Raw genomic sequence first — 17,070 nt, forward strand, 5'->3', positions numbered from 1 at the left:
TTCTGCCTATTGCCAAAAGAAATTTGAAATTGTGATTCGGCTTTTTTTCTATTTTACTTTTGATTTAATTTACCTTTACTATAACTATATTTTGACGTTATGTGCTGCTAATGTTTTGGAAATGTGATTCGTCTTTTTTCAATTTTACTCTGGATTTACCATTACTATAACTATATTTTATATTTATTATAGCCATTTATTTAAGTACTATAACTAGGGCTTGAATAATTGATTTAATATCATATTATTCACAGGTTTGGAATTAAAGAATGGTTGGGCATGGGTACACTAACTCCAGCTAAAGAGTTAGAACAAGATTCAATGCTAGAAGGTTTTCTAACATATTTAGCAACGCTCATTTCATCTAAAACAAACATGGGAAAATGTAAGTAATACTTTTTTGTTAAAATAGAATATTGGATTTTTTATATTAATGTAAATTTTTATATTTCAACCCCATAGGTAGTGACGAGCTTTTGCAATCCCAATTAGAAATCAGCGCACTTCTTGCTACAAGCGACAAAACTCATAGTCAGTTGTTGGAATTAATGCCAGAACGTTCTGGAAATGCACATACTAAAAATTTTGAGACCGTTTTAAGAGAGGTTTGCTGATAAAGATATATATGTTTATACTATTATTATAACTTAAATGTCGGTTTTTCAGCTTTCATCATCGTATCGACCACCTCCAAAAGGATCAGAAAATCTGGAACAAGGTTTATTTGTTCCACTGCCAATTGTTTGGGAGAAACACTATGATCCTTTGCATGTATTACTGCGCGCTGTTCACAGACGAGATTTTCAAAGTTCTATGGATCGTTTTGCCGCTTAGTGAGTGTAAAGAATGCGTATTTTAACTGTTTTTCCGATATATCTTGATATAATTTTTATTTGTCCAGCGTCAAACAAGAATATAAATTGCCTGCCCAAAGTACATTATGGCCACCATTCCGTTCGCCGCAGTGTTTTGCTCGAAATAATCAATCGCACCAGAGCGAAACTGAAAGCTGTCTTAACCCTACCCGCTTGCTGCACTCTCGCGTTCTGCACGCCACTTTACTCTCAGTTCTGTATAGAGCAGTACATACTACTAGTGTTTCGGAACAAGTTTTGGCTTTGGCTATTTTCCTTTTGGAAATGGCTGTCGACAGTGTTGATCCAGATGCATATAAAGTAAATATTTCACAAATTTAGAATAGCAAACATATTCGTTTTATGTTCACATACACATAAAACATACTAGTGTTTTACATGATTGTGTTCATAGCTAATGAATATCTTTTTGTAGTCACCCGTTTGCCAATATACGTCATGCACATCGGCACAACAGCAGAGGGATTACGAAATGTTGGATTGTTTTAGAAATGATTCATTGAGCGAGAATCTTAGAACGGTTATTCCTCGGGTTGCTTTAGCTCCACCAGAACCACAAGTTACTCCGGCAAATTACATGTTTGAAGGTTAGTTCTTAAATTTATAGCTAAAAATTAAGAACAGTATAAGAATGTTCTCTTAATATTTCAGCTGATAACGATTGGGATACGTCTGAAACAGATTTGACTCCAGTGGCATCAAATTCTCCTTTCAGAATGATTAGTGGAGACCCAAATCTTTCCAGTGCTTTGGTTTTGCCACAAAGAAGAGATTTAGCACTACCCCAAGGTGATTATGAGAGATAGTTATAAAAATAAAGTAATCCAATTTTAGTTTTGATAATGGATTCATTGCGTAGATTATTCAAAGTGTTATTTTGTATTTCAACCTTGTTTACAAACAGTTTTTTTTAAATACTTGTTTTGCTATATAAATATATATGCAGTAAAATCTCACTAACGCGTCAGTATTTGAAACCAAAGAGTTCCGGAATACTGGAATATAGTTAAAATTGACATTGATAGCATATTGAAAATAGCGGAAATAGTTGAAAAGCTAGTTTCCAACAGATTGTTTAGCGCTTTGGTCGCTGAGTGTGTCGGATTATTGGAGGAGTTCGTCTATTCAAGTGCCGGATTAGCGAAATTCTTCTATATTTATAGATTAAACAACCTTTTTATATAAAACCAATTCTTATATAAAAATGACTATATAATGATATAATGATAAATTACGTTATGTTCATCTAATAATTATATTTGTAAGTGCTTTATGTTGTATGTACCAATTTTTGATTATGACTATATAATAATATATTATGATTTAGATTTATCTATGGTGCCTGAGCAATCTTTAGTATCTGAAGAAGCTGAAGACATAGAAATGACTGCTGAGTCTTTGGCGCTGGCTTTGCCTGATCCAGCACTTCCTGATACTGAGAATGATATGATGGCAGTGGGCATGGAAGTTGCTTTGAGAGATACAAATGCTGAACCTACACCTAGTCATTCTGGTAAACACGCGTTTTGTTGTGAATGATATTATTTTTATATCATGATTTGCAATTTTTATGTTGTTTTTTTTTTTTATAGGAGCACCGGCTTTATTGTCCGGATCAGAAATGTTTCCGTCCGGTAATTCGGTATTTTTGCCGTTTGCCCGTGTTCAACCTGTGGCCGTGCCCAGTCGTAATTCAGACATCATACCTCAATCCGTAGGCGCACGTAAATCTTATAAAAGAATGCCTGTTGAGGTAATTAGAAATGATTAGAAGAGTTCTTGTTCAGAAGTTATTAACTTTGCTAAGCATTTAGGATTTCACTTAGACAAATGTTACGACAAACATCTAAATTGTTAGCATTTTTATTAGCTTTTCATGAGAGCCTGTTTAGCAAAGTTTTCTGTAATCACAAATTTCAACATATAAATATTAGAAAAAAATGTTTTGATATATAAATGTGAGAAAACGTATAACTTTTTTAACTTCTATTGTAGTTCAACAATAAATATATACCGGACTTAAAAATATGAATTTATACAATAGTTTGATAGATCTTTCAATGAGCAATTAATAAATTCTTTATTTTAAATATGTGATGCGTAACCGATTTAATATCAGTGGTAATATTTATTTTAATAAGGAAGTTAATAAGTAAACATTTTTTAGGGTAATGTCTCCGATCCTAGCACGGTAGTCATAAATGAGAGCATAATATCATTACTACTAAAGCTGCATTCGCAGCTTAGCGGAACTTTGGATAGTTTTTCTTTAGAGGAGACGCCAGAATTTGCTGCGGGAACTTCTTCAACCAGTGATAATCAGAGCTGTGATAATTCTAGTACTAATAAACCAGATGACTATGACAAACGAATAGGTATTTTTATGAAATTTTCAATTGACTTTATTTTTATTTCATAAAATAAGTCTATATTAATTATAAGCTACTTAAGAAATTTTTTTAATATACGACATATTTTTCGTAGGTGATGGTCCCTTTTTTATTGGAAATCTCTTGAGGAAAATAGCAGCATTAGATATTTTATGTAAACAAAACATATCGGATATAAGAAAACGACTATGGCCTAATCAAAGAGAAAAACAGGCTGAACAAAGAGCTAAAGAAAAGAGGTATAACATAATAAAAATATATTGTTATTTAGTTAGTTATTATTTATGAGTAATATGCATTAAAAATACCTTCAACAGGGAAAAGGAAGAAAGAAGTCGCAGGGCAAAGGAAAGACAACAAAGGTTAATGCAAGAATTTGCAAATAAACAGAAACAATTTATGGAAAAAGCAATGGAGTCAGGTTTGTGTTTGAAATATAATAATGTATGATACTAGCATGAAAATTTATAGATTAAGTAATACTAAATATATTTATAATCCATTGAATTTATAATTCTAGGCGACAATGTAACGGACATGGACTGGCGCGAAGAAGAAGAACAGCCTCATGAAAAGGAATATGATTGTATTATATGTAATACGACTTCTCCAAGTGCAGAAGACAATCCAATCGGCCTAGTAGTGCTTGTGCAAGTATGTAAAACTTCTCATTATTTTGATCAAATATTAATAAACAATTTCAAGCAGTAATTGTAATCAAATATATTTTTTTGTTTGTAAAAATTATAATATACATCAATTTAATTTGTTATATTTTTATTATTACAGTCGAGTAGTGTGGTGGGACATCGTAGAAAACATCCTGATAGATTACCTTTGGCAGTATCTGATGAGGATACAAACAACCAAAGAGATTCAACTCAAGCATCAGAATTTGACAAGCGTATTGTGGACATGCTAGAACTTTTTGACACAGTGAGTATATTTATAAAATAATTAGGAAATAGATTTTTGTTTTAGAAAATAATATGTTAAATATATAGTCAAATATATAGTTAAATATATATATATATATATATATATATATATATATATATATATATATATATATATATATATATGTTACAAATATAATTATCAAAAATCAAATCAAATCAAAAAGAAAATTATATATTACCTATTCATTTTATGTATTCATTTCATGTTTAATAATAGATTAGAGCTTTATGTTTTTTGTATTTATCAGCCATCCTGGTTGCTGTCTGTGAATCTGGGTTGGGAAGGAGGTGTACATGTTCAATCCTGTGGACATCATTTACATTTGGCTTGCCTCACATCATACTTAAAAAGCCTTAATAATTCTCAGAGACCTCAAACTTTGCACATAGATCGGTAATTACTCAATTGTTATTGTTATTTAAAAATTTATTGCAATTATATACTAAGATGCTATGATTGCTTTTTTATTTTCAGTGGTGAGTTTTTATGCCCAGTTTGTCGGCAATTGGCAAATCTAGTATTACCTCTTAGTCCACAACTAGGAAGATTGAATCCTGTTGTAAAAACTTCTTGTAAACAAACGGCAGAATTGGCATCAGATTTGACTCAAATGCTTAAGGAAATAGAAAAGCCTATTGTAAGTAAATATTAATATTATATTACTTACAATATGTTATGTTATATTATAACTATTCTTATATAATTAACATAATAGAAATATATTTTTCACTTATATATACATATATGTATATACATATACACACACACATATATATATATATATATATATATATAATATGAAATATAATTATTATAATAAAATTATTCGATAAACTTATTTTGCAGACAACTACTCCACTGGCAGAGGCAGTGTTCAAAGCTATGGAAGAAATGACTAATAGCACACAATTTAAATTTAAACAGAAAAGTTCAGCTCCTTCTCATCAGAGTTTGTTCTTATTTGTGACCTCAATAGCTAGAATTAATATAGAAGCTGAAATTGTACAGCGTGGTGGTTCATTGTGTGCAAACAATTCAGTCAGATATAAGCCAAAACGAGATTGCATAGGTATATTCTTGCATATTATTACATACACACTTTTTTATAACAAATAAATTAAATTTTTAATCATTTTTTTTTAGTCCCACTTCTGCACGTACTTTCAGTACATGCTAGAGTTCTGGCCGAATGGCCTACTTGGCGTACGTGGTCTGCTCTGTGTGGCTTAACATCAGACTCTGACTCTCCTTTATTACCAGCTGCATCCACACATCAGGAATTATCAGTACCACTTTTGTTGCGTGATCCATGTGCATTATTGTTTAAATTTGTACTTCTAGTGCCTCTACATTTGGATTTATGTATGTGCCTATAAATTGTGAAATTTTTATGGAATTTTTCTGTAAATTTTAATAATCATTTTATTATGTTTATTGCAGCATATTTCACATGTATTGTAAAAGTATTGTATAATTTACTCTACTACCAAGTGCTAACACAAATGAGTTGCAGTTTGACTGAGCCAGAGCGCACTTGGATTTTAGCAAATATTGAATTTGCCAGAGATTATAAACTTTGCAATGCTTTAGGTCTTGTTCTTAATTCACTCAGATATACTGGTCTTTATGATACGGAATCCATTCAACCCAGTACTAGTCAGACCATGACCAAAGTAAACTTGCACGCACTGGAGCAAAAGGTAGAGAAAATATATTAACATCTATTGTGATATATTTTTTATTATTTTTAATGAAATCAAGATGTAATTTAATGATCTTTTATATTAGATACAACGTTTATGCCTGCCTTTCCTTCGCGTCGCTGCATTGCTGAGACACCATTTATATCGTGAAAATCTGCCAGATATTAACACACCAGAACTTGAATTTGTTAGATTAATTTATTACTTGGAACTAACAAAAAATAGTATGTGACTTTATAATCTTATGCAGTTTTTAATTTTGCTATGTTTTATTTACATTTTTGTTTGTGTTTCAGGTATGGAATGGGATAAGTTTAATGCTGCTCAAGCCTTGTCATGGCCTTTAAATTATAACTCTTTCACCGATCCATCATCTATATGGTTGCGAGACCTAACAACATTAATATTGCGAGCTAGAACACATGCCAAATCTTTGGTTGTCGATATGCACGTTGATTGGCACCAACCTAGACTACTCAGATTGCCTCAGGAATATGAAAGGCTTTTTACAGTAAGTGATCAATAAAACATAATGCATTTGTTGAAATAGCATACAGTTTATAATTTGTAATTAAAATATATATTTTAATATTATTTTACAGTATTATCATGAAAGGCCATGCAAACAATGTAATTCAGTACCTAAGGAGAGTTCTATTTGCATGATGTGCGGAACTGTAGTTTGTTTAAAACAGCCTTGCTGTAGGCAACAAGATGTTTGTGAAGCAGTTCAGGTAATTATTATAGTTATAATTTTTGTCATTGAATAACTCAGTATCACATTATACAAATTGTTATTTTTGTGTGTAGTACTAAATTCATTCATATACAGTGGTTTAAAACCAGTACATCTGTGATATACTACTTGTACATCCTCACTCATATTTTTCAATAATTTCGCTTTTTAATTCAAGAGACATGACTCTTTTCTGTTGACCCATAGTTATAAAAGCAAATAATATTTTGCAAGATATACAAAAATCAAAAAACGCGAACTTAACATGTATAAAACTGTCCTTCGGTGGCTCGTATCTTAAAACACTTTTGTGCTAGGTCATTCCTAAGTCAGAGTACCACTGTCTTTTTTTATATATAGGTTACAATTTAAAAAATCTCATTTTTAAATTAAAAATAATATTTTAGCATTCAATCGATTGCGGAGGTGGAACTGGTATATTTTTAGTGGTTACTTCAACATACATAATTATAATTAGGGGAAGAAGAGCATGCTTGTGGGGTTCTTTATATTTAGATGACTATGATGAGGAAGATAGAGATCTAAAGTAAGTTAAATTTACATCTTTCCATATTTATTTTCTATATGTAGAATATACTTTTTTATCTAATAATGCACGTTTAATTTCGCACGAAAAACAAAAATATTATTTTATTATCATATGTTTCCGATTTTCAGAAGAGGCAAGCCGCTTTACTTAAGTGAGGATCGCTTTAATTTACTCGAATCTCAATGGTTATCACACAAGTTTGATCACACTAAAAGAACATGGGTTTGGCATAGGGATTCTTTATAAATTACCTAGATAGAGGAACGCAAATAAATTATTTATATATAAATTGTGAATACATTGCGAATTAAATTTTATGTATACTATATTGGCGCTTTTGCTTTGCATGTATTCAACTGTTTAATAAAATTTTGTTTTAAATATAAAACGTTATAGTAAACTAAAATTGTGTTTATTTTATGACCAAAATGTTTTGATTTTCATATTGCAGGTGCTCATAAAACTAAGGTTTACAATTTTGGTATGTTTTAGTCTTAATAGGTTTGGTGATTACCTTAGATTTAAAAATAAAAAAAAATGTTGAAGCAATACTTTTATACTCAATTTTTGAATAAAGTGAATTGTAAACGAATAATAATAATTCTATTTTTATATCTAATAAAACATTTAATCGCATTGGAAAATGATACATGGGTCGCAAAGTCAATGACGTATTTAAACTATCAAGCTATTTGAAGTTAAAGGTATAAACTTTCTATCGAAATTGGTATTATTATTTTACATTCAAATTTGTAGTAGGGCAGTATCTCTCTCGGAGTATTTCATAATAACGGAATGTCTATGCCATGCTGCTTCATTGGAATGCAAATGGATCCAACAAGAATCGGCACTTTGCCACGGAATTCTTTTGAAAATGAATAAAGATCTGATTGGAATCAGGTCTCAGAAATTTGACCGTGCGCATAATAGTTTTTTTCATACGTTTAATTCTGCATATACAATAAGAAGTCAAGCAATAAAAAATATTTATTAGATAAATTATATAGAACAGTTTCTCATGTATCATGTATAATGAAACCACCAATGAAACAGCTCTCAAGCAATATATAGTCCTCAAAAGCGCTAAAGCGCCTGCGGAAATGTGCAACAATGTATTTACTACGTTTTCTATTGGCGTATTATTATACACGCCCTTTTTCATAAAGATATTGCGCATTTATGGCAATTCAAGATATGAATTAACTTCTATAGTTCATACGTCGTTTTCAATATAATTTATTATTTAAAAAAACTAAAAACAAATATACTAAACATAAAAACAACCAATGATTAATAGATTAATAGAAACAAAATTAACTTAAAAAAAAAATCTAAAATTTTATAACCTAACAAAAGTTTTATAAGCGATTTATTAACGCCATGATATAATATTAACTTCCCGTAGGGCAAGTTATAGTAATCGCAAAAAAATCGAAAATGAAAATATTTATATCTCTTTACGTTTCAAAGGTTTCTGAATATTTTGGCATACCTTAGAAAAATGGGTGTATGTGTGTGTGTGTGTGCGGATACAAATTTTCGTCGATGATTTCGGGAACACCGATCAACCGATTTGAATAATTCAAAATACATTCGATTCGTATTGATAAGGAGACGTGCTGATTAGTTTTTGGCGAAGGCAGGTCAAGCCGTTCCGAAGATACGGGGCAAAAAGCGCCAAAAACGGTAACTCAGTATTTAAGAGAACGGAGTGTCCGATTTTAATAATTCAAAAAACATTTTACTTGTATTGATAAGATGAAGAACTGATTAAATTTTTGGGAAGGCAGATCCAGCGGTCATGGACTTTCAATGAAAATAAGTTGAAAAAATGTAATTTGGCGGGCAAAAATGCTTATTGGACATATGTACATCAAATTATTAGATATATTATAGAGATTTTAATAATGTGTACACATTTTGTGTAAATTTTTTTGGGTTCCGTACCAAGATTTCTAATTACGGTGCGAAAAGTTCCAGCAATTTAAGATTATATGACTAGATTTAAGATCATGTGACTTTGGAAATCCAAAAGTTTGCGATGTTTTTTTTCTTCTGTTGGCGAACATGGATGACATATTTTATTTGGCGGTATCACCTTAAATTAGATGACATTTGGCGACAACTTAACATGTCAGGTAAACTGACTGACATTACGTATTTGATAGTGTTATTTCATAAAACATATTTTATATGAAGTATTTGTGTTATTATTTTATTAATAATTATTAAACTGGCATTATTAGATAGTGATAGTGTTATTTGAAAATAAGGTTCCAACAAAGTGTTATTTTTCATTGATTGTGAAGGAAAATTATCACGTCCTTTTTGAAGTTTTGCCAGATGAAGTTGGAACAAACTGTAAGCCTTTTTCATTTTTTTCTTGATTGATAATTGGTTTAAATTTCTATCGTATTTCTCATGTACTTTTACAAGTATACTTTTTCATTATAATATAGCGATAGCAATTAAATGCCTGCATAAATTTATTATAACATGTGTTTATTATAGGTTATGTGTTATATTTTTGTATTATATAGTACAACATTTATATATATATATATATATATATATATATCCAGGGCCGGATTTAGAAACTTGGCGCCTTGGGGCACTGAGAAAAATGCCGCCCCCTTCCTGAAATTTTATTTAAATATAGTTTTTATGTCTCATTTTTCTAAAATTAAAATAACTATTTGATTTAAGAAAATTTATTACGCATTACATACTATACTACGATAATATATCAAAATATTCATATTTGTTCTAATAAGAATTAATAAGAATTATAAATCTTGCGTTAAAGACTTTCTAGACTGGCACACTCGATAAACTTCTAAAAGGGAAAGTCATAGTAATCGCCAGAAAATGGAAAATGAAAAATTTGGTATATCTTTACGTTTCAAAGGTTTCTGAACATTTTAGCGTACCTTAAAAAATTGATGTATGTGTGCGCGGATACAAATTTTCATCGACAATTTCGGACGGGGGTGGGTCACGGGGGTCATGACTACCCCCTGAACTTGTCCTAAGGCTTAGATAGAACACTCATTTAGCAATAAAATTACTTCATAATGATTTTATTTATGTAGTTTGTTACCAAACACATTCTATAAATTCAATATGTAACTCATTATAGACGAACGGCGGAGTCAAAGGCTCCTAAAATTTACGATTTTTCTTATTGTATTGCGAATATATGTTCTATACATAATTTAATTAAGTGACCCCCCCAGAAGCCAAAGCTGGATCCACCATTGTTTGTATACTATCTCATATACGAGTAATATTCCGATATTGATAGGCAATTATGGATTTCCTAATTACTAAATATTTTAGTATCTTTTTTAAAGGCGATAAGTTACTTTTATTCGTTAGTAAAAATGTAATGAGAGTTATGATACATTAAAATATTTTGTCAACACTTTTACTAATATAGTAACAATAATATACTAATAAAATGCATGTAAAAAAATTTATACTTTTTATTAAATTATATATAAAATATCTGAAAAATTTGATGTGCATATATCTATTGATCATTTTTGACTGCCAAATAACATTTTTTGCATTTTTTTCACTCGATCTTCGAAACCACTAGACCTGCCTTCCCAAAAATTCAATCAGTTCCCCATTTTGTTAATACAAGTAAATTGTTTTTTGAATTAGTGACATCTTTGAAACGGCTGGACCTGCCTTCGCCTAAAACTAATTAGCATGTCTCCTTATCAATAGGAATCCAATGTTTTTTGAATCATTTAAATCGGTTGAACCGTGTTCCCGAAATCGTCGACAAAAATTTGTATCCGCACACACAAACACATGCTTTTTTTTCTAAGGAATGCCAAAATGTTCAGAAACATCAGAAACGTAAAGATATATAAACATTTTCATTTTCGATTTTTTGCGATTACTACAACGTACGGTACGGGAAGCTAAAAAACAGTCTTAAAAATATAAAGAAATATAGTTTGTTTTAACATGTGTGTAATTCGGTATAAATTAATTATAACAATTTATAAGACGAATATATTTCGGTACGAATGTCTGAGCGTAGTCCGTTTCAAACTTCTACAGAGTGTGAGTTATTTTATTTCAAAGCGTTCGTTGAAGTATGAAAATGTTCTGGAAATTGTTTTAACTTACAAGGAGCTACTCTAAAGAGCAAAAGAAAAGACCTGGGCGGTGGTATAGGACATAGGGCATCTGGAAATGAAGTATAATACGAAATGTTACCAGAGACGTACTATATATTTAGAGTTGAAATGATAAATATAATTCCAAGATTGACATTTTAAGCAAATATTACATTGTTTTGAATTTTTGGGGCTTCTCCATAGCCTCGTGGTTAAAGCTATGCTAAACATCGAATCAGAGGTTCAAATTCGAGACCCGTTTTGGGAAGCCTGATGTCACTGTATCGTTTTGCACTAGAAAATACCATAGTCTTATAGATCATACTAAAATATTGCGGCCCTAGGACAACTTGTTTAACTTTAAAAATTCGTCAAAGTTTGCAAAAATTAGTATCGTTTTTTTGGCATTTGTCAAAATAAGACCTTTCATCGACGTTCGTTCAAAAACGCCTGAACCGATTTCAGACATTTTAAAAGCCACTTGATGCATCTCGATGAGGATTATCGTTTCTCAGTTTTGTGCGACTATCGGTCAAGCCGTTCCTTTGTAATTTGAAAAAAAAAGTTAAACTTTTCGTCCACATTTAAGCTCATACTACCGAATCGATTTTAAAAAATCAAAAATCGTTCGAAAGATATTAGTTGGGAATGATACTGATTAGCTTTAGGTGAAAATCTATCGAGCCGTTTTTTTGAAATTAACTGTTGTAAAAAAAAAATTAAGCCGATTTTTATGGAACTTTTTTTGGCGATATATATATCATGGTCTTATAGAACTTACTGAAATTTTTTGGCCTTACAACGAGTAGTTTAATTTAAAAAAATATCAAAGTTTGAGAAAATGAGTAGTTTTTTGTGAAGTTTCTTAAAATTAAAATTAGACAATTTACTTGGTATAACGATAGAGTACTTGGTCTTAATGAATACACTAAACCATTAAAGTCCCCAAGAAACTGGTTCAATTATAAAAATTATTGATTTATGAAAATTTGTTTTTAGAAAATACCTCGAGTTAACGTGTTTGTATGTTTTCATTAATGTGTAATAAATCCACTCGGAATACTTTTAATCACTCATAAATTAATGTATTTTTTATTGATTCAGTCGATTAATTACACATATTGGGAAGTTCATGTAACTTGCTTCAAGGCAAAATACCAATAACAACTAGTTTCAATAAATTTTAGAATGTCCTATTTTACTAAAAAGTATCAGCAAGAAACTTTTTTTTTGTTGCAAATATTTGTCTAACCCTCTGGATATTCATCCCTTAAATTTTTAGAAATTGTCTGAATTACGCCTCTGGTCTTTGGAAGAAAGCTCTGCGATATTATGATGTGGTCGTCTACAGTTCATTGTGTGAATATTACGATCGAAGATTGAATGTAAATGTCGTCGTTTGCATTTTTAAATTACGCCGATAATTGCACGACGTTGAATTTAATTATTATAGTTGCAGTCGCATTCTTCTTTTTCCATAAGAATTTTATTTGAATGTCGTAGGATAAATGAGAATTTTTATACAATAGCGCAGGGTAAATCCTAATATGATGGAGTTTTATAATATTTTCACAGGCGTTTAGGATTTTAATATTGCAAAGGCAGGTCCAGCCGTTTCGGAGATACGGAGCAAAGAGTGCAGAAAATACAAATTGAGTTTTTGATAAAATGGAGTATCCGATTTGAATGATCTAAAAACATTCAATTTGTAATGATTGGGAGAAGAGGTGATTAGTTTGGCAAAGGCAGGTCTAGCCATTTCAAATATACAGACCTAAACGTGCAAAAAATGGCAGTTTTTGAGAGAACTAAGCGTCCTATTTGAATGATTCAAAGAACTTTCTGCTTGTTTCAACAAAGTAATTGCTTTTGAAAAAAAAATTGTTTCATTTTTAACTCCCTGAAGGAGAAGTTTGTTTTCATCAAAAAATTCGATTCGCTAATTTTATGTTTTCTCGACGTTTCAAGCCATTCTGAATCGAACGAGCCCAAATTTGGAAAAAGTATGTGTGTGTGTGTGCGTCTATGTGAACAGATTTTTTGCCGTAAATCGACGTTTTCTCGAAAACGGCTGGGCCGATTTCAAAAATTTAAAAGCCATTCGATGTATCTCGATGAGGACTATTATTTGTCAGTTTTGTGCGACGATCGGCCGAAACGTTTCTTTATAAATAGCAGAAAAGTGAAAAAAATTTCGTCCACGTTAGCCCGCAATTCTGAACCGATTATGAAAATTCAAAAACCGTTCGAAAGATATTGATTGGGAATCGTGCTGAATAGTTTTTGGTAAAGATCGGCCGGGCCGTTTACTTGTAATAAAATATTAAAAAAAAAAAATTTTGACGATTTTTATTATTATTTTTCTGACGGTAGATACTATAGTCTTCTAGATCATACTAAAATATTACGCCTATGACAATTGGTTTAACTTTGAAAATTCGTCAAAGTTTGCAAAAATTAGTATCGTTTTTTGGCATTTGTCAAAATTAGACTTTTTCATCGACGTTTTCTCAAAAACGCCTGAAACGATTTCAGAAGTTTAAAAGCCATTTGATGTATTTCAATGAGGACTATCGTTTGTCAGTTTTGTGCGACGATATGCCAAGCCGTTTCTTTGTAATTTGAAAAAAAGTGTTAAACTTTTCGTCCACATTTAAGCTCATCCTACCGAACCGATTTTAAAAAATCAAAAACTGTTCGAAAGATATTAGTTGGGAATAATACAGAAGTTTAAAAGCCATTTGATGTATTTCAATGAGGACTATCGTTTGTCAGTTTTGTGCGACGATATGCCAAGCCGTTTCTTTGTAATTTGAAAAAAAAGTGTAAACTTTTCGTCCACATTTAGGCTCATCCTACCGAACCGATTTTAAAAAATCAAAAACTGTTCGAAAGATATTAGTTGGGAAAATCTACCGAGCCGTTTTCTTGTAATTACAGTTGAAAAAAAAAATTAAAGCCGATTTTTATGGATTTTTTTAGCGATATATATCATGGTCTTATAGAAGTTACTATAATATTACGGCCTTGCGACAAGTAGTTTAATTTTAAAATTCATCAGTTTGTGAAAATGAGTAGTTTTTTTAACGTTAGCTAAAATTAAAATTAGACGATTTCCTTGGTATAACAATATAGTACTTGGTCTTAATAAACATACTAAATCATTAAAATCCTACGGAAACTGATTCAAATATAATAATTGTTGATTTTTGAAAAGTTGCTTTTTGAAAATACTCCGAGTTAACGTTCACTCATAAATTAATTTTTTTTTTATTGATTAAGTCGATTATTTACACATATCGGGAGGTTCATGTAACTGGCCTCAAGGCTAAATACCAATACCATCTAGTTTTTCTTTTTTCGAAATGTTTATTTTTTCTTTTTTATATTGAAAATAATTCAGATTTTAATTTTAATTCTGACTACAGTTCTAATATACTTTAAACAAATTTAAACTTTGCAATTCAGTTTATATATTCTTATAAATATTTATTAGACAATGTTACATAATAAATATTTGAAATACATAATAATCTATTTGAAAACATTTAATATTCCTTGAACATTTCGTTACGGTACGGGAAGTTCCAGCAATTTGCCTTAGGGCACGATGCCATACACCACTAGTTACTTTATCCATTTCCTTTATTTTGCTATTATGTGTTATAAAACTTGTGTATCACTGCTTTTATTGGGTGCGGTCGCGTCTGCAACAGACGTTCAAAGCTATATTTTCTTTTCTCTCCGAGTTCGCAATTTTCCATTTGCAAAACTCGCCGAAACTTATAACAATCGCCAACCCAACTTTCAGCAGCTGAAAGCCCCGAAAGCTCGTAAGACCAGAGATCTCCCATCCCCGCGAATGGTTGCTTGATCTAAATTAACGTTCTATCCACGTTCTTCATTAATTAATTTCTCATTAATACGCCGTATAATGTCGGCGGGAAAATGAAATATTAATAAACGAGTCTCGTATGTAGTTGATCGAACTTATGTAGAAAATGTTTGAATTTTATGAATATTATATAGTAAAAGTGCGTTAGTCCAGCACACTCGGCCTAGTTATCGGACTATCGAAAATTCGAGAATAATTATTAGGATGAAAATGAAATTGCAAAAACAGTACAAAAAGAAAACAATCCTTAAAGGGGCTGGCAATAGAGTAGTAGTTAAGGTGGCTCCGGCTCAATCTCCTAGGTATAGATGTATTAGATGTATTAGATATACAATTCACATTTTACAATTAAAGAACAAAACAACCAAATATAAAATACAAATAAAGGAATGCTAAAATAATTTAATTTTGTGTCTTGATTTTATGAAACTTGATATTACGTCTTCGTTTTAGAGCATCTTCAAAAGTTGAGGTCCTGTATATTCATTGATTCGCAGAAATTATTAAAAAGTTTAGACGCTTTTCTGAAAAAAGAGCAGTATCAGAGACGAAGAAAAATATTTCACAGCTAAGTAATACTCAGTTATAGCCAAAAATTGCTGTATTTGTAAGATATCACATATAATTAGTAACAATGGATATTTATAATATGAAGGGGATGGTACCACTGTATTTCTTGAAATCAAAATTAGACATCTAGATATAGAGACGATACATAGGGCATAGATATATAGAGTATAAATAGTAGAAAATAAAGAAATGGACTTGATTGAGCGTAGAAACCAGTATTGAAAATAATTTGAATTTTAATTTTTGTAACTTGTTTCACATATGAAGTTTTGATCACAATTTAATAGTAATTTTAATGGTCTATCGGTCTATCCTTTATATAATCTTTATTAAAGGTCAAAAATTTTATATGACTGTAGCCCTCATATAAATTTTATATGACTGTAGTCCTTCTTAGAAACGTTAAGGTGGGGATTAACCCATAAAAGGTTGAGAAACACTGATTTAGAGAATCTTCACTTTCCATACGTTTTAGTGAATGTTATTTAATTGCACATAAGTATTATAAAATATAATAGTTATATAAATATAATTTATATAATTGGAAATGGAAGGTAATACTAAAACTGTCAGTAATTGTGGATTAATTAACTATATTTCATGTGAAAAATTTGGAATTTAGACAGACATACCCATTGCTAGGAGCTAGTTGTAATATCTAGGGCGGCAAGTAACGACAAGAAAACGAGAATAATACATCTGATGATTTCTTTTACTTCTTATAAAAAATAGACTTGTTTCTAAGCAATTTTCGTAATTCGACCTAAACTATATACAAGATAACTATTAAAACAATTTAGCAAACACAAGAATAGTTACACATTTTAAAAAGTTGATTAAATTTAAAGCAACTAAGATTTTTAAAAACTGAAAATTTGTCGATTTTATAAACGCAACCGAAATTTAGCGATGATAATTTTAAACAGAATGTTTAAATTTATCATCTTTTACATGTCCAATGGAACACAATAAAATATTTTAATATTATTAACTTCTGTAGGGTAAGTTTATAGTAATCGCAAAAAATCGAATGTTTATATACTTTTACGTTTCAAAGGTTTTTGAACATTTTGCATACCTTAGAAACATGGATGTATGTGTGTATGTGAGTGTGTGCGTGTGCGTGCGCGTGCGGATACAAATTCGAGTGCGAAGTCAACGATTTCGGGAACACCGATCAGCCGATTTGAATAATTCAAAAACATTCGATTCGTATTGATAAGGAGACGTGCTGATTAGTTCTTGGCGAAGGCAT

The 17,070-nt window shown here is 30.6% G+C and overlaps 1 protein-coding gene across 1 annotated transcript; it reads left to right on the forward strand.

Moving 5' to 3' along the window:
• The first annotated feature begins 260 nt into the window (after nt 1-260).
• LOC113364204 (E3 ubiquitin-protein ligase Ubr3-like) lies at nt 261-7,543 on the forward strand. The gene is made up of 23 exons (XM_026606692.1): nt 261-389; nt 467-605; nt 667-833; nt 902-1,175; nt 1,291-1,462; nt 1,527-1,664; nt 2,203-2,388; nt 2,468-2,628; nt 3,043-3,250; nt 3,360-3,504; nt 3,583-3,686; nt 3,786-3,919; nt 4,055-4,201; nt 4,473-4,618; nt 4,700-4,862; nt 5,072-5,294; nt 5,369-5,587; nt 5,666-5,925; nt 6,014-6,152; nt 6,225-6,439; nt 6,531-6,662; nt 7,072-7,211; nt 7,343-7,543. The coding sequence occupies exons 1-23, from the start codon at nt 280-282 to the stop codon at nt 7,458-7,460; spliced, it is 3,840 nt and encodes a 1,279-aa protein (XP_026462477.1). The 5' UTR covers nt 261-279; the 3' UTR covers nt 7,461-7,543.
• The last annotated feature ends 9,527 nt before the right edge of the window (nt 7,544-17,070 follow it).

The sequence above is a fragment of the Ctenocephalides felis genome, unplaced genomic scaffold, assembly GCF_003426905.1.
Source record: "Ctenocephalides felis isolate EL2017-DRISC unplaced genomic scaffold, ASM342690v1 CF-g0.4_SCAFFOLD_00845, whole genome shotgun sequence".
Lineage (NCBI taxonomy): Eukaryota > Metazoa > Arthropoda > Insecta > Siphonaptera > Pulicidae > Ctenocephalides > Ctenocephalides felis.

Coding starts and splice junctions, on each gene's coding strand:
- LOC113364204 (XM_026606692.1), top strand. CDS start 280: ATGGGTACACTAACTCCAGCTAAAGAGTTAGAACAAGATTCAATGCTA. Junction 390..466: donor ACAAACATGGGAAAATGTAA/GTAATACTTTTT, acceptor CCCCATAGGTAG/TGACGAGCTTTTGCAATCCC. Junction 5,926..6,013: donor TGCACGCACTGGAGCAAAAG/GTAGAGAAAATA, acceptor CTTTTATATTAG/ATACAACGTTTATGCCTGCC.